The sequence below is a fragment of the Oncorhynchus clarkii genome, chromosome 2, assembly GCF_045791955.1.
Source record: "Oncorhynchus clarkii lewisi isolate Uvic-CL-2024 chromosome 2, UVic_Ocla_1.0, whole genome shotgun sequence".
NCBI lineage: Eukaryota > Metazoa > Chordata > Actinopteri > Salmoniformes > Salmonidae > Oncorhynchus > Oncorhynchus clarkii.
Genome location: NC_092148.1, coordinates 143570 through 165222, shown reverse-complemented (window position 1 = coordinate 165222; position 21653 = coordinate 143570). Strand labels below are relative to the sequence as shown.

General features: G+C 48.6%; 1 protein-coding gene across 1 annotated transcript in view; it reads left to right on the top strand.

Moving 5' to 3' along the window:
* The window catches only part of LOC139418893 (centrosomal protein of 192 kDa-like), an 83648-nt gene that overhangs the window by 23348 nt on the left and 38647 nt on the right, over positions 1–21653 (top strand). The window contains exons 14-23 of the mRNA XM_071168677.1: positions 1243–1386; positions 7372–7661; positions 8104–8245; positions 9370–9732; positions 9876–10796; positions 11678–11804; positions 11928–12102; positions 19590–20499; positions 20672–20820; positions 21211–21441. Coding sequence (XP_071024778.1) covers positions 1243–1386; positions 7372–7661; positions 8104–8245; positions 9370–9732; positions 9876–10796; positions 11678–11804; positions 11928–12102; positions 19590–20499; positions 20672–20820; positions 21211–21441 — 3452 coding nt within the window. The remainder of the gene's footprint in view (positions 1–1242; positions 1387–7371; positions 7662–8103; positions 8246–9369; positions 9733–9875; positions 10797–11677; positions 11805–11927; positions 12103–19589; positions 20500–20671; positions 20821–21210; positions 21442–21653) is intronic.

Below are 21653 nucleotides of genomic sequence, written 5' to 3'. Positions count from 1 at the left end.
ATAAGGAGACAATAAATGCTACACTGCATTTCTGAGCTCTCTATTCAACAACCGTCTGACAACTAGACCCAGGATCCTTACAGGGGTCATGATTTAATATATGATGTAACAACTAGACCCAGGATCCTTACAGGGGTCATGTTTAATATCTGATGTAACAACTAGACCCAGGATCCTTACAGGGGTCATGATTAATATCTGATGTAACAACTAGACCCAGGATCCTTACAGGGGTCATGTTTAATATCTGATGTAACAACTAGACCCAGGATCCTTACAGGGGTCATGTTTAATATCTGATGTAACAACTAGACCCAGGATCCTTACAGGGGTCATGTTTAATATCTGATGTAACAACTAGACCCAGGATCCTTACAGGGGTCATGTTTAATATCTGATGTAACAACTAGACCCAGGATCCTTACAGGGGTCATGGTTAATATCTGATGTAACAACTAGACCCAGGATCCTTACAGGGGTCATGATTTAATATATGATGTAACAACTAGACCCAGGATCCTTACAGGGGTCATGTTTAATATCTGATGTAACAACTAGACCCAGGATCCTTACAGGGGTCATGATTTAATATATGATGTAACAACTAGACCCAGGATCCTTACAGGGGTCATGTTTAATATCTGATGTAACAACTAGACCCAGGATCCTTACAGGGGTCATGATTAATATCTGATGTAACAACTAGACCCAGGATCCTTACAGGGGTCATGTTTAATATCTGATGTAACAACTAGACCCAGGATCCTTACAGGGGTCATGTTTAATATCTGATGTAACAACTAGACCCAGGATCCTTACAGGGGTCATGGTTAATATATGATGTAACAACTTACACTGCTATAAATTCATGGACAGAAAATAAATGTTTTATGACTTGATTTTGGACCGATCCGTCAAGACACCAACCACGATACAGGGTGAAACAGGTTTTAAATCAACGGGTGAATTTGATTGAATATCGCTATGATCCAACCTCATCTTAATGACTTGAAAACAATTGTCTGATTTTATTGTTAATGACTTAACAGCTGTACCAAGTTGTCCAGCTGTAGTAAATCCTCACTGGTACCCTGGTTTATAGAACAGGGTCTCCATCAGGTCTGTGTGGTTCATTGTCCTCCCTGTGTGTGTGTGTCTGTGTTCCAGCCTCTCACAGTGTGGTCTACCAGAACGAGGTCTGTGTGGTTCATTGTCCTCCCTGTGTGTGTGTCTGTGGTCCAGCCTCTCACAGTGTGGTCTACCAGAACGAGGAGGGGAAGTGGGTGACTGATCTGGCTTACTACTCGTCCTTTGAGAAGGAGGTGGATGGAAACCAGCTGCCGGAGGTAGCAGACCAGTTCCAGGCTGAGGACTTCGTTCCAGGCAGTAAGTAGAGGGGCTATTGTCAAACTGTTCTTTTAGCTGTACATGGAAATAGGGATTTGTGTATTGTCATTTTGGTTCTAACTAGGGGTTGGTGTTCCACACCGCAACGTTGGTACCAAAGATCCATTATAAAACTGCTGGTTTGGATCCTGAATGCTGATTGAACGAACAGCGTTCCAAACCGTGCTCTATTGGCCGTTAGGTTCCATCTGAAAATGATCACCGTGCCTCGTCAGAATATCATGTTGCTGTCCCTCGTCAGAATATCATGTTGCTGTCCCTCGTCAGAATATCATGTTGCTGTCCCGAATGATCACTGTCCCTCGTCAGAATATCATGTTGCTGTGCCTAGTCAGAATATCATGTTGCTGTCCCTCGTCAGAATATCATGTTGTTGTCCCTCGTCAGAATATCATGTTGCTGTGCCTCGTCAGAATATCATGTTGCTGTCCCGAATGATCACTGTCCCTCGTCAGAATATCATGTTGCTGTGCCTAGTCAGAATATCATGTTGCTGTCCCTCGTCAGAATATCATGTTGCTGTCCCTCGTCAGAATATCATGTTGTTGTCCCTCGTCAGAATATCATGTTGCTGTGCCTCGTCAGAATATCATGTTGCTGTCCCTCGTCAGAATATCATGTTGCTGTCCCTCGTCAGAATATCATGTTGTTGTCCCTCGTCAGAATATCATGTTGCTGTCCCTCGTCAGAATATCATGTTGCTGTGCCTCGTCAGAATATCATGTTGCTGTGCCTAGTCAGAATATCATGTTGCTGTGCCTAGTCAGAATATCATGTTGCTGTGCCTCGTCAGAATATCATGTTGCTGTGCCTAGTCAGAATATCATGTTGCTGTGCCTCGTCAGAATATCATGTTGCTGTCCCTCGTCAGAATATCATGTTGCTGTGCCTCGTCAGAATATCATGTTGCTGTCCCTCGTCAGAATATCATGTTGCTGTCCCAAATGATCACTGTGCCTCATCAGAATATCATGTTGCTGGGCCTCGTCAGAATATCATGTTGCTGTCCCTCGTCAGAATATCATGTTGCTGTGCCTCGTCAGAATATCATGTTGCTGTGCCTCGTCAGAATATCATGTTGCTGTGCCTCGTCAGAATATCATGTTGCTGTGCCTCGTCAGAATATCATGTTGCTGTCCCTCGTCAGAATATCATGTTGCTGTCCCTCGTCAGAATATCATGTTGCTGTCCCTCGTCAGAATATCATGTTGCTGTCCCTCGTCAGAATATCATGTTGCTGTGCCTAGTCAGAATATCATGTTGCTGTGCCTCGTCAGAATATCATGTTGTCCCGAATGATCACTGTGCCTCGTCAGAATATCATGTTGCTGTCCCAAATGATCACCGTGTTTATCAGAATATCATGTTGCTGTGCCTCGTCAGAATATCATGTTGCTGTCCCTCGTCAGAATATCATGTTGCTGTGCCTCGTCAGAATATCATGTTGCTGTGCCTCGTCAGAATATCATGTTGCTGTCCCGAATGATCACTGTGCCTCGTCAGAATATCATGTTGCTGTCCCGAATGATCACTGGGCCTCAGAATATCATGTTGCTGTCCCAAATGATCACCGTGCCTCATCAGAATATCATGTTGCTGTCCCAAATGATCACTGGGCCTCAGAATATCATGTTGCTGTCCCAAATGATCACGGTGCCTCGTCAGAATATCATGTTGCTGTCCCAAATGATCACGGTGCCTCGTCAGAATATCATGTTGCTGTCCCAAATGATCACTGTGCCTCGTCAGAATATCATGTTGCTGTGCCTAGTCAGAATATCATGTTGCTGTGCCTCGTCAGAATATCATGTTGCTGTGCCTCGTCAGAATATCATGTTGCTGTCCCTAGTCAGAATATCATGTTGCTGTCCCTCGTCAGAATATCATGTTGCTGTGCCTAGTCAGAATATCATGTTGCTGTCCCAAATGATCGCTGTGCCTCGTCAGAATATCATGTTGCTGTGCCTCGTCAGAATATCATGTTGCTGTCCCTCGTCAGAATATCATGTTGCTGTGCCTCGTCAGAATATCATGTTGCTGTCCCTCGTCAGAATATCATGTTGCTGTGCCTCGTCAGAATATCATGTTGCTGTCCCTCGTCAGAATATCATGTTGCTGTCCCAAATGATCACCGTGCCTCGTCAGAATATCATGTTGCTGTCCCGAATGATCACTGGGCCTCAGAATATCATGTTGCTGTGCCTAGTCAGAATATCATGTTGCTGTGCCTCGTCAGAATATCATGTTGCTGTCCCTCGTCAGAATATCATGTTGCTGTGCCTCGTCAGAATATCATGTTGCTGTCCCTCGTCAGAATATCATGTTGCTGTCCCTCGTCAGAATATCATGTTGCTGTGCCTCGTCAGAATATCATGTTGCTGTCCCGAATGATCACTGTGCCTCGTCAGAATATCATGTTGCTGTGCCTCGTCAGAATATCATGTTGCTGTCCCTCGTCAGAATATCATGTTGCTGTCCCTCGTCAGAATATCATGTTGCTGTGCCTAGTCAGAATATCATGTTGCTGTCCCAAATGATCACTGTGCCTCGTCAGAATATCATGTTGCTGTCCCGAATGATCACTGTGCCTCATCAGAATATCATGTTGCTGTGCCTCGTCAGAATATCATGTTGCTGTCCCTCGTCAGAATATCATGTTGCTGTCCCTCGTCAGAATATCATGTTGTTGTCCCAAATGATCACTGGGCCTCAGAATATCATGTTGCTGTCCCGAATGATCACTGGGCCTCAGAATATCATGTTGCTGTCCCAAATGATCACCGTGCCTCATCAGAATATCATGTTGCTGTCCCAAATGATCACTGGGCCTCAGAATATCATGTTGCTGTCCCAAATGATCACCGTGCCTCATCAGAATATCATGTTGCTGTCCCTCGTCAGAATATCATGTTGCTGTCCCAAATGATCACGGTGCCTCATCAGAATATCATGTTGCTGTCCCAAATGATCACGGTGCCTCGTCAGAATATCATGTTGCTGTCCCAAATGATCACTGTGCCTCGTCAGAATATCATGTTGCTGTCCCAAATGATCACTGTGCCTCGTCAGAATATCATGTTGCTGTCCCTCGTCAGAATATCATGTTGCTGTGCCTAGTCAGAATATCATGTTGCTGTGCCTAGTCAGAATATCATGTTGCTGTGCCTCGTCAGAATATCATGTTGCTGTCCCAATCATCTCAACTTGCACATGATTTCCTCTCTTCCAGCCTAGTGTTTAGTTTGGTCCAGCCGGGGTTTAATATCAGCCTAGCGTTTAGTTTGGTCCAGCCGGGGATTAATATCAGCCTAGCGTTTAGTTTGGAACCGCCGGGGGGTTAGTATCAGCCTAGCATTTAGTTTGCTACAGCCGGGGGGGTTAATATCAGCCTAGCGTTTTGGTACAGCCGGGGGGTTAGTATCAGTCTAGTGTTTTGGTACAGCTGGGGGGTTAGTATCAGTCTAGCGTTTGGTACAGCGGGGGGTTAGTATCAGTCTAGCGTTTGGTACAGCCGGGGGTTAATATCAGTCTAGCGTTTAGTACAGCTGGGGGGTTAGTATCAGTCTAGCGTTTGGTTTGGTACAGCCTTGGGGGTTAGTATCAGTCTAGCGTTTAGTACAGCTGGGGGGTTAGTATCAGTCTAGCGTTTAGTTTGCTGTAGCTGGGGAGTTTTGGTTTGGTACAGCCGGGGGGTTAGTATCAGTCTAGCGTTTGGTTTGGTACAGCCGGGGGGTTAGTATCAGTCTAGCGTTTGGTTTGGTACAGCTGGGGGGTTAGTATCAGTCTAGCGTTTAGTTTGCTGTAGCCGGGGGCTTAGTATCAGCCTAGCGTTTAGTTTGCTGTAGCCGGGGGGTTAGTATCAGCCTAGCGTTTGGTTTGGTACAGCCGGGGGGTTAGTATCAGTCTAGCGTTTGGTTTGGTACAGCCGGGGGGTTAGTATCAGTCTAGCGTTTGGTTTGGTACAGCTGGGGGTCAATATCAGCCTAGTGTTTGGTACAGCCGGGGGTCAATATCAGCCTAGTGTTTGGTACAGCTGGGGGTCAATATCAGCCTAGTGTTTGGTACAGCCGGGGGGTTAGTATCAGTCTAGTGTTTAGTTTGCTGTAGCCGGGGGGTTAGTATCAGTCTAGCGTTTGGTTTGGTACAGCCGGGGGGTTAGTATCAGTCTAGCGTTTGGTTTGGTACAGCTGGGGCGTTAGTATCAGCCTAGTGTTTGCTATAGCCGGGGCGTTAGTATCAGCCTAGCGTTTGCTATAGCCGGGGCGTTAGTATCAGCCTAGCGTTTGGTTTGGTACAGCTGGGGGGTTAGTATCAGCCTAGTGTTTGGTTTGCTATAGCCGGGGCGTTAGTATCAGCCTAGCGTTTGGTTTGCTATAGCCGGGGCGTTAGTATCAGCCTAGCGTTTGGTTTGCTATAGCCGGGGGGTTAGTATCAGCCTAGTGTTTGGTTTGCTATAGCCGGGGCGTTAGTATCAGCCTAGCGTTTGGTTTGCTATAGCCGGGGCGTTAGTATCAGCCTAGCGTTTGGTATAGCCGGGGCGTTAGTATCAGCCTAGTGTTTGGTTTGGTACAGCTGGGGGGTTAGTATCAGCCTAGTGTTTGGTATAGCCGGGGCGTTAATATCAGCCTAGCGTTTGGTTTGGTACAGCTGGGGGGTTAGTATCAGCCTAGTGTTTGGTATAGCCGGGGCGTTAGTATCAGCCTAGCGTTTAGTTTGCTATAGCCGGGGCGTTAGTATCAGCCTAGTGTTTAGTTTGCTATAGCCGGGGCGTTAGTATCAGCCTAGTGTTTGCTATAGCCGGGGCGTTAGTATCAGCCTAGCGTTTGGTTTGCTATAGCCGGGGCGTTAGTATCAGCCAAGCTGTCTGTTTCCGAGGTCAGAAAGGCAATGTTTCACTTTGGAATTTAGCTCTCTTTAGTACCAGACATGAACGGTGCGAAATCACGCATCAATGTCATCATCACGGACTTACCCAAGTAAATGCCAATAGAAAACACGCTCAAACGAATGCAGCTACTGTCCTGTCATTCCAGGTTCAATGTTTGACGTGACTGAGTCAGCTGAAAAATGTCTGGCTAGCAAGCGACCAGAAGGTTATCCAGCCTGAAGGAATGAACAGGCCTTTTCCAGAGAAACTATGCTGAAATAATTAACGACTGGGTCGGGTCTGTAGCAACGTGACCCAAATCACTAACAACCAGATTTTCTCTTCCTGTGAAATAATCCAAATAACATTTCAATGAAAAGATGTTATCGTTGTTTAATATGTCGGTAACAGTCTTATAAAACGCGAGGAGTCACCCGAGGCAGTGCTGTATGGTAAATACAGTCCCAGGTAAATGGGTTGACTGGCCGAACCCCAGGTAAATGGGTTGACTGGCCCTACGCTGTTGATGGGCCGAACCCCAGGTAAATGGGTTGACTGGCCCTACGCTGTTGTGACGGGCCGAACCCCAGGTAAATGGGTTGACTGGCCCTACGCTGTTGTGACGGGCCTAACCCCAGGTAAATGGGTTGACTGGCCCTACGCTGTTGATGGGCCGAACCCCAGGTAAATGGGTTGACTGGCCCTACGCTGTTGTGATGGGCCGAACCCCGGGTAAATGGGTTGACGGGCCGAACCCCGGGTAAATGGGTTGACTGGCCCTACGCTGTTGTGACGGGCCGAACCCCATTTACCAGGGACTGTATTCACCATACAGCAATGCCTCGCGTGACTTATGGCTTCAATCAGTGTTGGGAAGAGTCCAGATCAGCAGTGTGCTGGAGTTGTCCTGTTTTATTGTGTTCCAGGTAACGCCATAGACAGATCAGCAGTGTGCTGGAGTTGTCCTGTTTTATTGTGTTCCAGGTAACGCCATAGACAGATCAGCAGTGTGCTGGAGTTGTCCTGTTTTGTGTTCCAGGTAACGCCATAGACAGATCAGCAGTGTGCTGGAGTTGTCCTGTTTTATTGTGTTCCAGGTAACGCCATAGAGAAGATCATAGAAGACCAGAAGGAGTTTGAGAAGGAGAACCAGTTCATGCAAGAGGAGGTGATGGAGCCTGCCTCCACCAGTCCAGGTCTCCTATCTGACACTTCCTGGAAACTCCCAGCCAGCAGCCACATCCTGATGCGGGCCAGCCAGGTGTCCCAGGAGCTGGACAGAGGGAACCAGAGCTACCTCCGTCTGTCTCTAGGGACCTTCTTCCAGCAGCGCTCTGAGGCCCTGGGCTGTCTAGGGGAGGACCGGGAGGACGATACAGTCAAACGGGTATGGGACTTGTTCAGTGTCCTGTTGACGCCGCTCTGCAGGCCGCCGCTCTGCAGGCCCCCGCTCTGCAGGCCGCCGCTCTGCAGGCCCCCGCTCTGCAGGCCCCCGCTCTGCAGGCCGCCGCTCTGCAGGCCGCCGCTCTGCAGGCCGCCGCTCTGCAGGCCGCCGCTCTGCAGGCCGCCGCTCTGCAGGCCCCCGCTCTGCAGGCCCCCGCTCTGCAGGCCGCTGCTCTACTCTTTCACTATTCACGTAGTCTCTTAGGGTTGGTGTCCTTTTAGTTCAGGAACACAAGGCTTCGTCTCAGTCCGGGAAACCTGCCCGCGGTGCGTAGGGGATAGAAGGGAAGCCATGTTTGAGACTACCACTGAGGGTTTAAGCCTGTGATTTTTTTTCCCCATCACCCTTCTGACTTGACCAGTTTGTTGTTGTATCTTCTCTCCAGCCGTCGTTTGGTTACGTCATCACCTCTCCAGAGAAGAGGGAACCGTTTCCTCTGATTCAACCATCAGACTTCCTCTCTCAGGACAGCTCGGTCCACAACGACACCCTCACACACACTGACCACGACCGCACCATGAACACGGGTACGTACCGTCTGGACGTCCCAGACACTTATTCCTGATTCCCACTGTGAGGCCGGCCAGGCCAGGCAGTAAGACACTTATTCCTGATTCCCACTGTGAGGTCGGCCAGGCCAGCCGGTAAGACACTTATTCCTGATTCCCACTGCGAGGCCGGCCAGGCCAGGCAGTAAGACACTTATTCCTGATTCCCACTGCGAGGCCGGCCAGGCCAGGCAGTAAGACACTTATTCCTGATTCCCACTGAGGCTGGCCAGCCGGTAAGACACTTATTCCTGATTCCCACTGTTAGGCCGGCCAGGCCAGCCAGTAAGACACTTATTCCTGATTCCCACTGTGAGGCCGGCCAGCCAGTAAGACACTTATTCCTGATTCCCACTGTGAGGCCGGCCAGGCCAGCCAGTAAGACACTTATTCCTGATTCCCACTGTGAGGCCGGCCAGGCCAGCCAGTAAGACACTTATTCCTGATTCCCACTGTGAGGCCGGCCAGGCCAGCCAGTAAGACACTTATTCCTGATTCCCACTGTGAGGCCGGCCAGGCCAGCCAGTAAGACACTTATTCCTGATTCCCATTGTGAGGCCGGCCAGGCCAGCCAGTAAGACACTTATTCCTGATTCCCACTGTGAGGCCGGCCAGGCCAGCCAGTAAGACACTTATTCCTGATTCCCACTGTGAGGCCGGCCAGGCCAGCCAGTAAGACACTTATTCCTGATTCCCACTGTGAGGCCGGCCAGGCCAGGCAGTAAGACACTTATTCCTGATTCCCGCTGTGAGGCCGGCCAGGCCAGCCGGTAAGACACTTATTCCTGGTTCCCACTGTGAGGCCAGGCAGTAAGACACTTTTTCCTGGTTCCCACTGCGAGGCCAGGCAGTAAGACACTTTTTCCTGGTTCCCACTGCGAGGCCAGGCAGTAAGACACTTTTTCCTGGTTCCCACTGCGAGGCCAGGCAGTAAGACACTTATTCCTGATTCCCACTGTGAGGCCGTCCAGTACATTCTGACTTGGTTTGGCATAATTTTTCTTACTTGATCACTGTCATCTTTATTCCTCATTTTAAACTCATCAGTCATAATCAGAGTATCACGCATGGTGACTGATACTTCCAATGTGTTGTTTTTGTAGAGGACTTGGACAAGACTGTGGAGGCAGATCCAGACAGGGTATCACCTACAGGAGATGACGAGCCAGAGCCTTGTGAATCAGCCTCTTCCCCCCTCCCTCAGGCCCTGCTCTCCCCCAGCCAGACCCTTCCCTCAGCCTCCCCCCTCCCTGAGGCCCTGCTCTCCCCCAGCCAGACCCTTCCCCCAGCCTCCCCCGGCAGCCTGGGCCCCAGCCCCGGCACAGACCAATCTAACCTCATGTTGTCTATCAGCACCATTGCCTCGGCCATCGCAGATGCCTCCATCTCCTCCGAGCCCTCCCAGCTGGCTGCCATGATCATGGAGCTGTCAAAGAGGAGTAGGGTACAGAGGCAACACCAGAAAGGTGTGTCGAGTACCCCATATTCATACTACATCTGACATGTTACTCTTTACTTCTGTGTGTCTGTTGTGTTTATTGGAAGGTGATGTATGCACCACTTCACCAGGTCATGAATAATGTAAAGGAGATTTGATTCTGTTTCCCAGCCTCTGTCCTGGAAGAGCAAACACCCAGCCCTAATCAGGTTCAACTGGACCAGCCCAGCCCTAACCAGGTTCAACTGGACCAGAGAATCCTACTGGAGACTCTACAGAGGAGCCAGTGTGCCGGGGACCTGCTGGAGACTCTACAGAGGAGCCAGTGTGCCGGGGACCTGCTGGAGACTCTACAGAGGAGCCAGTGTGCCGGGGACCTGCTGGAGACTCTACAGAGGAGCCAGTGTGTCAGGGACCTGAGTGCCTTCGACATTGAAAAGTACCTGAAGCAGACCGAGGTATCCACCAGCAGCGACAGCGACCAGTCAGGCTCCTCCCACTACACTTTTGACTTCCTCGGCTGGGCCGACAGCCTCAACTCCTCCCACAGGAAGTCCCAGGCTGCATCACTTGTTGTTACTGTGGAGAACGAGAGCTCGGGTTATCAACACCAGGCTACCGAATACCAGGCTAGCACCAAGGGAGATATCTCCTCTGGCGTAGAGGCTAAGGCAGGTTTGACACAAGGTTACCCTGCTGCTATGACCCGTCCAGTCTCTGCTGGGCTACATCCAGGTTCTGGTCAGAGTGGAGTAGGCCCAGCTAACAAGACGGAGGCGAGGAGGAGTTCCATCCCCCGTCCCAGGGCCAGTTCCATCCCTACAGCCTCTGGTAAACCAGGGAGGAAGTCTGTGGGCTCTGGTCAGTTCTCCTCAGGGCCGCTGTCCCTCAGAGACATCACATCCCCCTCCCAGAGAACCAGGAGGAGCACAGTGAAGACCCACGCTACAGGGAGCAGTACAACACAGCAGGAGAAACCCAGTGGCCTGGAGAAGAGTGTTGGAGAAGCTCCTCCCAACACTGTGGCCAAACATGTTGGTTTTACTTCCTCGTGTCACAGCCCCCAGCCTGCTGCTGCACACAGGACGTACGGTCAGTCTCTGGTCCAGTCAACAACCTTATTCAGCTCTTCAACTCATTTAAGAGAGGAATTAACATGTTTGTTAAGCTTAGCTTAGTTTCGATCCCATTCTTTTCCTGGTCCTTCCGGCCAGATTGGGACATCTGGTTTTTCAATGTTGATTATAGTTTATTTGAGGTGATTTCCTGGTCTTGTGTTCTGCAGATAATGATAAAGGAGGATTTAGTTAATTGGCTAAGGAGTGTATTAATGTCCTGGTCAGGTGATGTTCTCTGGTTAGATTGTATTAATGTCCTGGTCAGGTGTTGTTCTCTGGTTAGATTGTATTAATGTCCTGGTCAGGTGTTGTTCTCTGGTTAGATTGTATTAATGTCCTGGTCAGGTGATGTTCTCTGGTTAGATTGTATTAATGTCCTGGTCAGGTGTTGTTCTCTGGTTAGATTGTATTAATGTCCTGGTCAGGTGATGTTCTCTGGTTAGATTGTATTAATGTCCTGGTCAGGTGGTGTTCTCTGGTTAGATTGTATTAATGTCCTGGTCAGGTGTTGTTCTCTGGTTAGATTGTATTAATGTCCTGGTCAGGTGTTGTTCTCTGGTTAGATTGTATTAATGTCCTGGTCAGGTGGTGTTCTCTGGTTAGATTGTATTAATGTCCTGGTCAGGTGTTGTTCTCTGGTTAGATTGTATTAATGTCCTGGTCAGGTGATGTTCTCTGGTTAGATTGTATTAATGTCCTGGTCAGGTGTTGTTCTCTGGTTAGATTGTATTAATGTCCTGGTCAGGTGTTGTTCTCTGGTTAGATTGTATTAATGTCCTGGTCAGGTGTTGTTCTCTGGTTAGATTGTATTAATGTCTTGATCAGGTGATGATAGTAATTCGTTGTTCTCTGTAGATGTGTCTCCAGGTACTCCTGTGCATCATGCCGGAGGACCAGAGCAGAGCCAGTGCACCTTCAGACCCTCCACCTCTCCTCTCACCCACTCCTCCCCCTCACAGACCTCCTTCCCCAGCCAAGAAGGGTACACGGCTGCTTCAAATCAATCAATTATTAAATCAATCCGATGTGTCAGGTTGTTGCCCTCTACTGTGTAACTCTACTTCCTAAATCTTCTATTTCTCTCTGGTTTCTGGTGCCTCGACAGGACTGTGTCGCCCCCCTCCCCCAGTGTAGGGGACAGGAGACGTCCCAGTGATCTCACTCCTCCCCAGTCTGAGTGGAGCTGTTCCAGTCCCAGCCTCAGCAGACTGACATACATCTCTCTGAATGACAGCACGGCTCTCAACACAACCGGCGTCCCAACTCCTGACAGACACAAGGTATAGTAGGCAGGGACTGGACCTCGTACGGGCTTCTTTCAAATACTCCTTTCCATGTCTCAGTGAGATTCCATCAGGCAGTTTACAAATGACCAAGAGATCAATCACACGTCGTCTGACCGAGGGCCGGAAGTGATCAGGAAGTGATCAGGACGGCTCCTGAAGCTCACCTCAGTATGACTTTAATTCCTGTCTTCCTGCTTAACAGTTCAGTTAAAACCGTGAGGTCAATGGAGTCCATAGTGTTCGGTACTTAGCAAAATGAAAATGTGTTTTCTACTTCTGTCTCCGGTGGTAGCTAACGTGACACGGCTAGCCATCCCGACCGGGATAACCCATGCCGTGAGGCTTAAGCTAACTTGGCTAGCCCGCTAGAACGCTACATCTGCCAATGCGCAGTTCCCTTTGGCTAGCCTGCTGGAAAGCTTCATCTGCCAACGCGCAGTTTCCCTTGGCTAGCCCGCTGGAAAGCTTCATCTGCCAACGCGCAGTTTCCCTTGGCTAGCTTTCCATACCTGGAGAGGTGGAATCGCTACCGTTTCTCTTGTTGAAAGACAGGGGAAAGCACACACTTTCTCTGCATAGCTTTGTGCTAGCCAACTAGACTAACGCTAGCTAGCTTATGGCTACAACTGGGATAGTAATGTGGGGCGGCAGGGTAGCCTAGTGGTTAGAGCGTTGGACTAGTAACCGGAAGGTTGCCATTTCAAATCCCCAAGCTGACAAATCTGTCGTTCTGCCCCTGAACAGGCAGTTAACCCACTGTTCCTAGGCCGTCATTGTTCTTAACTGACTTGCCTAGGCAAGTCCACGCTGCAAAGCTAGCCACTCCAACCACAGAGACTGTTATCCCTGCAAAGGGAACATCAAGAGGCACCTCTGTGCTCCTAAAACCCTGCCTGGCGTGCAGCGGCTCATTTCCATGCGCAGGTAAAATGGGAGTTCACTCAACCCCGAAGTGCCCTCCGTACCACAGCTCATCCCCCGACTCTCGTTCAAGTAGCCGAGGTAGGAGGACACATTTCCAGTCGCCACCAAGCACTGTCCCCAAACCGTGTGTTAACACTGCCCATATCAACAACAAGTATCTGTTGCATCCAAGTGTCTTGGATCCCAGAAGGCACTCTGGCTCCACTAACAGACCAGTGTCTTGGAGGACTCAGTGAAAATACAACATGTCACATGTGAGGGAACAGGACTCATCCTCTACCCTGATACTCTCCTCTCTAGCCTCAGTGAGGGAACAGGACTCATCCTCTACCCTGATACTCTCCTCTCTAGCCACAGTGAGGGAACAGGACTCATCCCTCATCCTCTACCCTGATACTCTCCTCTCTAGCCTCAGTGAGGACTCATCCCTCATCCTCTACCCTGATACTCCTCTCTAGCCACAGTGAGGGAACAGGACTCATCCTCTACCCTGATACTCTCCTCTCTAGCCTCAGTGAGGGAACAGGACTCATCCTCTACCCTGATACTCTCCTCTCTAGCCACAGTGAGGGAACAGGACTCATCCCTCATCCTCTACCCTGATACTCTCCTCTCTAGCCTCAGTGAGGGAACAGGACTCATCCTCTACCCTGATACTCTCCTCTCTAGCCTCAGTGAGGGAACAGGACTCATCCCTCATCCTCTACCCTGATACTCTCCTCTCTAGCCTCAGTGAGGGAACAGGACTCATCCTCTACCCCGATACTCTCCTCTCTATCCACAGTGAGGGAACAGGACTCATCCTCTACCCTGATACTCTCCTCTCTAGCCTCAGTGAGGGAACAGGACTCATCCTCTACCCTGATACTCTCCTCTCTAGCCTCAGTGAGGGAACAGGACTCCCTCTACCCTGATACTCTCCTCTCTAGCCTCAGTGAGGGAACAGGACTCATCCCTCATCCTCTACCCTGATACTCTCCTCTCTAGCCTCAGTGAGGGAACAGGACTCATCTACCCTGATACTCTCCTCTATCCACAGTGAGGGAACAGGACTCATCCTCTACCCTGATACTCTCCTCTCTAGCCTTAGTGAGGGAACAGGACTCATCCTCTACCCTGATACTCTCCTCTAGCCACAGTGAGGGAACAGGACTCATCCTCTACCCCGATACTCTCCTCTCTATCCACAGTGAGGGAACAGGACTCATCCTCTACCCTGATACTCTCCTCTCTAGCCTCAGTGAGGGAACAGGACTCATCCCTCATCCTCTACCCTGATACTCTCCTCTCTAGCCTCAGTGAGGGAACAGGACTCATCCTCTACACTGGTACTCTCCTCTATCCACAGTGAGGGAACAGGACTCATCCCTCATCCTCTACCCTGATACTCTCCTTTCTAGCTTCAGTGAGGGAACAGGACTCATCCTCTACCCTGATACTCTCCTCTAGCCTCAGTGAGGGAACAGGACTCATCCTCTACCCTGATACTCTCCTCTCTAGCCACAGTGAGGGAACAGGACTCATCCTCTACCCTGATACTCTCCTCTCTAGCCTCAGTGAGGGAACAGGACTCATCCCTCATCCTCTACCCTGATACTCTCCTCTCTAGCCTCAGTGAGGGAACAGGACTCATCCTCTACACTGGTACTCTCCTCTATCCACAGTGAGGGAACAGGACTCATCCCTCATCCTCTACCCTGATACTCTCCTTTCTAGCTTCAGTGAGGGAACAGGACTCATCTACCCTGATACTCTCCTCTATCCACAGTGAGGGAACAGGACTCATCCTCTACCCTGATACTCTCCTCTCTAGCCTTAGTGAGGGAACAGGACTCATCCTCTACCCTGATACTCTCCTCTAGCCACAGTGAGGGAACAGGACTCATCCTCTACCCCGATACTCTCCTCTCTATCCACAGTGAGGGAACAGGACTCATCCTCTACCCTGATACTCTCCTCTCTAGCCTCAGTGAGGGAACAGGACTCATCCTCTACCCTGATACTCTCCTCTCTAGCCTCAGTGAGGGAACAGGACTCATCCTCTACACTGGTACTCTCCTCTATCCACAGTGAGGGAACAGGACTCATCCCTCATCCTCTACCCTGATACTCTCCTCTCTAGCCACAGTGAGGGAACAGGACTCATCCTCTACCCTGATACTCTCCTCTCTATCCACAGTGAGGGAACAGGACTCATCCCTCATCCTCTACCCTGATACTCTCCTTTCTAGCTTCAGTGAGGGAACAGGACTCATCCTCTACCCTGATACTCTCCTCTAGCCTCTTTGAGGGAACAGGACTCATCCTCTACCCTGATACTCTCCTCTCTAGCCTCAGTGAGGGAACAGGACTCATGCTCTACCCTGATACTCTCCTCTATCCACAGTGAAGGAACAGGACTCATCCCTCATTCTCTACACTGATACTCTCCTCTCTAGCCTCAGTGAGGGAACAGGACTCATCCTCTACCCTGATACTCTCCTCTATCCACAGTGAGGGAACAGGACTCATCCTCTACACTGGTACTCTCCTCTATCCACAGTGAAGGAACAGGACTCATCCCTCATTCTCTACACTGATACTCTCCTCTCTAGCTACAGTGAGGGAACAGGACTCATCCTCTACCCTGATACTCTCATCTCTAGCCTCAGTGAGGGAGCAGGGCTCATTCGTCTTCCTGGTAGGCCCTGATTGGCCAATACAAGCTGTGCTTCACGACCAGCCCTGGTAGATTCCGTCGCACAAGGATCTTCTGAGCCAAGTGAACGGGGAGATTCTTCACCCTCACCCAGAAACCCTGGGTGTGGCCCGTGAGAGGTTGAATCTTAATGCGACTGGCCTGCCACTTGTCGTCATTGAGACTATCCAGAGTGCCTGGGCCCCTTCTACACGCTCACTGTATGACAACAAGTGGTGTGTTTTTGGGTCACACCACTTCTCAAAAACAGAAATCTTACCCATGCTCTGTTGTCCGTGGCTCTATGCTTCCTCCACTGTTAACCTCTCTGGGATATGTGTGACGCTAGCGTCCCGCCTGGCCTAAAGCCAGGGAAAATAAAGAGCGCCAAATTCAAATAAATTACTATAAAAATCAAACATTCATGAAATCACACATGTAAGATGGCAAATTAAAGATACACTTGTGAATCCAGCCAACATGTCAGATTTCAAAAAGGCTTTTCGGCGAAAGCAAACGATGCTATTATCTGAGGATAGCACCTCCGTAAACAGAGAGAAAAGCATATTTCACATCACAAATGGTCCTTTTGTTCGATTTAATTCCCTCTATATATACAGTGCCTTGCGAAAGTATTCGGCCCCCTTGAACTTTGCGACCTTTTGCCACATTTCAGGCTTCAAACATAAAGATATAGAACTGTATTTTTTTGTGAAAAATCAACAACAAGTGGGACACAATCATGAAGTGGAACGACATTTATTGGATATTTCAAACTTTTTTAACAAATCAAAAACTGAAAAATTGGGCGTGCAAAATTATTCAGCCCCCTTAAGTTAATACTTTGTAGCGCCACCTTTTGCTGCGATTACAGCTGTAAGTCGCTTGGGGTATGTCTCTATCAGTTTTGCACATCGAGAGACTGAATTTTTTTCCCATTCCTCCTTGCAAAACAGCTCAAGCTCAGTGAGGTTGGATGGAGAGCATTTGTGAACAGCAGTTTTCAGTTCTTTCCACAGATTCTCGATTGGATTCAGGTCTGGACTTTGACTTGGCCATTCTAACACCTGGATATGTTTATTTTTGAACCATTCCATTGTAGGTTTTGCTTTATGTTTTGGATCATTGTCTTGTTGGAAGACAAATCTCCGTCCCAGTCTCAGGTCTTTTGCAGACTCCATCAGGTTTCCTTCCAGAATGGTCCTGTATTTGGCTCCATCCATCTTCCCATCAATTTGAACCATCTTCCCTGTCCCTGCTGAAGAAAAGCAGGCCCAAACCATGATGCTGCCACCACCATGTGTGACAGTGGGGATGGTGTGTTCAGCTGTGTTGCTTTTACGCCAAACATAACGTTTTGCATTGTAGCCAAAAAGTTCAGTTTTGGTTTCATCTGACCAGAGCACCTTCTTCCACATGTTTGGTGTGTCTCCCAGGTGGCTTAAACAACACTTTTTATGGATATCTTTAAGAAATGGCTTTCTTCTTGCCACTCTTCCATAAAGGCCAGATTTGTGCAATATATGACTGATTGTTGTCCTATGGACAGAGTCTCCCACCTCAGCTGTAGATCTCTGCAGTTCATCCAGAGTCATCATGGGCCTCTTGGCTGCATCCCTGATCAGTCTTCTCCTTGTATGAGCTGAACGTTTAGAGGGACGGCCAGGTCTTGGTAGATTTGCAGTGGTCTGATACTCCTTCATTTCAATATTATCGCTTGCACCGTGCTCCTTGGGATGTTTAAAGCTTGGGAAATCTTTTTGTATCCAAATCCGGCTTTAAACATCTTCACAACAGTATCTCGGACCTGCCTGGTGTGTTCCTTGTTCTTCATGATGCTCTCTGCGCTTTTAACGGACCTCTGAGACTATCACAGTGCAGGTGCATTTATACGGAGACTTGATTACACACAGGTGGATTGTATTTATCATCATTAGTCATTTAGGTCAACATTGGATCATTCAGAGATCCTCACTGAACTTCTGGAGAGAGTTTGCTGCACTGAAAGTAAAGGGGCTGAATAATTTTGCACGCCCAATTTTTCAGTTTTTGATTTGTTAAAAAAGTTTGAAATATCCAATAAATGTTGTTCCACTTCATGATTGTGTCCCACTTGTTGTTGATTCTTCACAAAAAAATACAGTTTTATGTCTTTATGTTTGAAGCCTGAAATGTGGCAAAAGGTCGCAAAGTTCAAGGGGGCCGAATACTTTCGCAAGGCACTGTATATATATATATCCAAAATGTCCATTTATTTGGCGCGTTTGATGCAGAAAAACACTGGTTCCAACTTGCTCAACGTGACTTCAAAATATCTTAATTTACCTTTAAACTTTGCCAAAACATTTCAAACTACTTTTGTAATACAACTTTAGGTATTTTTTTATACGTATATAATCGCTAAAATTGAAGGCAGGATAATCTGTGTTCAATACAGGAGGAAAACAAACTGTAGCTAGCGTTCTGGTCACGCGTCTCTAACAGTACACTACAAGTGACCCTCGTTCTGAACAGGGCTACTTCTTCATTACACAAAGGAAAAACCTCAACCAATTTCTAAAGACTGTTGACATCCAGTGGAAGTGAAGCGGTCAGTCAAGCAGTGAATTTCAAACACAGATTCAACCACAAAGACCAGGGAGGTTTTTCAATGCCTCGTAAAGAAGGGCACCTGTTGGTAGATGGGTCAAAATAAAAAAATCTGACTTTGAATAACCCTTTGAGCATGGTGAAGTTATTAATTACACTTTGGATGGTGTATCAATACACCCAGTCACTAAAAGGATACAGGCGTCCTTCTTAACTCAGTTGCCGGAGAGGAAGGAAACCCCTCAGTGATTTCAATGGTGACTTCAAAACAGTTAGTTTAATTGCTGTGATAGGAGAACTGAGGATGGATCAACGTTGTAGTTAGTCCACAATACTAACCTAATTCACATAGTGAAAAGGTCTGTATAGAATACAAACATTCCAAAACATGCATCCTGTTTGCAACAAGGCACTAAAGTTAAACTGCAAAACAAATGTGGCAAAGCAATTCACTTTTTGTCCTGTTTGGTTCAAATCCAATACAACACAACACTGAGTACCACTCTTCATATTTTCAAGCATTGTGGTGACTGCATCATGTTATGGGTATACTTGTCATCGTTGAGGAGTTTTTTTTTTAGGATAAAAAGAAACAGAATGGAGCTAATCACTGGCAAAATCCTAGAGGAAACCCTGGTTCAGTCTGCTTTCCACCAGACACTTGGATTCACCTTTCAGCAGGACAATAACCTAAAACACAAGGCCAAATCTACCCTGGAATTGCTTACCAAGAAGACCAGTGAATGTTTCTGAGTGGCCAAGTTTACACTTTTGACCTAATTCTGCTTAAAAATCTATGGCAAGACCTGAAAATGGTTGTCTGGCAATGATCAGCAACCCATTTGACAGAACATGAAGAAGAATGGGCCAATGTTGCACAATCCAGGTGTGGAACGCTCTTAGATTTACCCAGAAAGACTCACAGCAGTAATCACTGTCAACATGTATTGACTCAGGGGGTTGAAGACTTGTCTAGGCAACATTATATTAGTGATTCATTTTTACAGAAATGTTTTACAAATGTTCACATTTTTCTTCCGCTTTGTCATTTTCCAAAGTATTTTGTGGAAAAAGTCAAAGGGATGTGAATATTTTCTGACGGCGCTGAATCTCTCATCAGAGAACCGAGGTGAAGTAACCTTGAGTTTTGGGTGCTTGTCTTGCTTGTTGTTGCACAATGTTAAGTTGAATGACGCTCATCTGCCTGGAAATACTCAGCTATGTCATGTCGTGGAGTTACCACATGAAGGAATAACCAACTGACTGCGTGATATCTCTCTCCCTTCCCCAGAGTCATGGCACCATGTCTCTGAGCACCACTATCATCAGGGCCAGTCCCACCCCGCCAGTAGAAGGGGCTGATACCCAGAGTCCTACAGGTCAGGAGCTACCTCCTCACCGCTCTACAGACGTCCTCTGTCCTCCTAGACAGTCCAAGAGCCCAGAGTCTCTTCACCACTCGAACGGTCCTCGTAGTGGCTCGGTAGACCTGCGGAGTGGTTCAGGTCTGGGCTTCACACGCAGCCAGAGTGAGTGTAACTATCACTGTGGGAACAATAGAGACTACAACCAGCAGAAACGCCACTCCGAACCCAACTCACACCTTCTCACCAAGTTGGATTCTGGCTACTCCAGCAACCTGAACATCCAGCAGCCCAGCGGTATGGGGGGCCAAGGGAACCAGCAGTGGTCTGGAGTCTCAGCCCAGGGGAGTGAGGTCTATCCTGGGGCCAGGACGGTCTTCGGCTTGCCTTCCTCCGAGGACCTGTGCTACATGCCCATCTCCAGCTTCAAGCCCCAGGGCTCCATGGTGGACCTGCCTCCAGGGGTCCCTAGCCTCCTGACGGGGCGCTCCCTCTTCAGTTCCCAGCTGGCACAGCAGAACCTGGGCTCAGATGGAGCTCTTCACCCTGGTCTCCCTCTGCCTGCTCCCTACCACCACATGGCAGCAGCAGGGAACGGCCTGTATGGTCATGCTATGTCCTCACGGTTAGGACCCAACGTTGACCCCTCAGTCAGACACCTCCACAGCTCTGGGGGTCTGGGTGTCTCTGGGCCAGGTGGACCAGGAGGTCCCGGGGGTCTGTACCACTGCTCTAACCCCCACCTCAAACCCTTGGACCCAGGACTGATGGAGGGGAACCCCTACAACCAGCACTGTGTAGCCTCGTGGGCTGACGGCAGCCTTCATGAACCCACAGGTAAGTCTTCAATCAGTTCTGGAATGTTCTCTTGAATCACTCGCGATAAGAGGGTGTGTTGCAGTAGGAAGAGTTCAAAACGGTTCATCTCACTCGAGTGATTTTTAAATACATGTAATTTTGTAAGCTTTCAGATAACCCTGGACCCCTCTCTCCCTCTCCAATCCTCCAGCCCAGGTCGTGATCCCTGAGGAGCTGAGGTTCCCCCATGCCTGCTGTGTGGGCATCTCCTCTCAGACCTCACTGGGCATCTTCAACCCCTCCGAGCGCTGGCAGCAGGTCTCCATCACCGTCACCAGTCTGGCCATCAACGGAGAGAAGGTGTCATTTTGTTTCTAAGAAATTTGTAAAGAGGACAATGATTTAGAGAGAATTGTATGGTCTGAAATAGTGTCAACATGTGTAAATGTAAAAAAAAAAAAAATATGCTAGAGAATATTTTAAGCAAATTGAGAGCCAATAAATTGTCCCAGAAATATAACCACTCCGAAGAACTAGGAACTGCTGTCGAACCATAATGACCATTTCCTGTCCCACCCAGGTTGATTCATTCCCGTACCAGTGGCTGATGGTGAAGAACTAGGAACTGCTGTCGAACCATAATGACCATTTCCTGTCCCACCCAGGTTGATTCATTCCCGTACCAGTGGCTGATAGTGAAGAACTAGGAACTGCTGTCGAACCATAATGACCATTTCCTGTCCCACCCAGGTTGATTCATTCCCGTACCAGTGGCTGATAGTGAAGAACAAGACCATCATTGGCCCTAAGAGCACGGAGGAGCAGAAGGTGTTGTTCATCCCACCTCAGGCCGGGGTGTACCAAGCTGTCCTCAGTGTCTCCTCCTGGCCTGCCTCCGCTGAGGCCCAGGCTGTCGCCCGCGCCGAGGTGTTCGCCAAGAGGGTGGTCCTCGTCGCCATGGCAGAGAACCCTGCTCTGGAGGTAAGGGGGGTGTGGCTGATCAGTTTTTGGCTTGAATCCCAAGTGAGGAGTCCCAAGATCAACTATTGTCGATCGTTAGTTAGCTTTGAGTCCATGTCAGGACAGGAAGGACACCTACTACGTGGGCATACTTCCTGTTTGGTTTGTTTTACTTCTTATATTTCAGTGTTTTGAAATAACAGTAGTGTAAAACCTCAAGGTCTCTGTTCTAG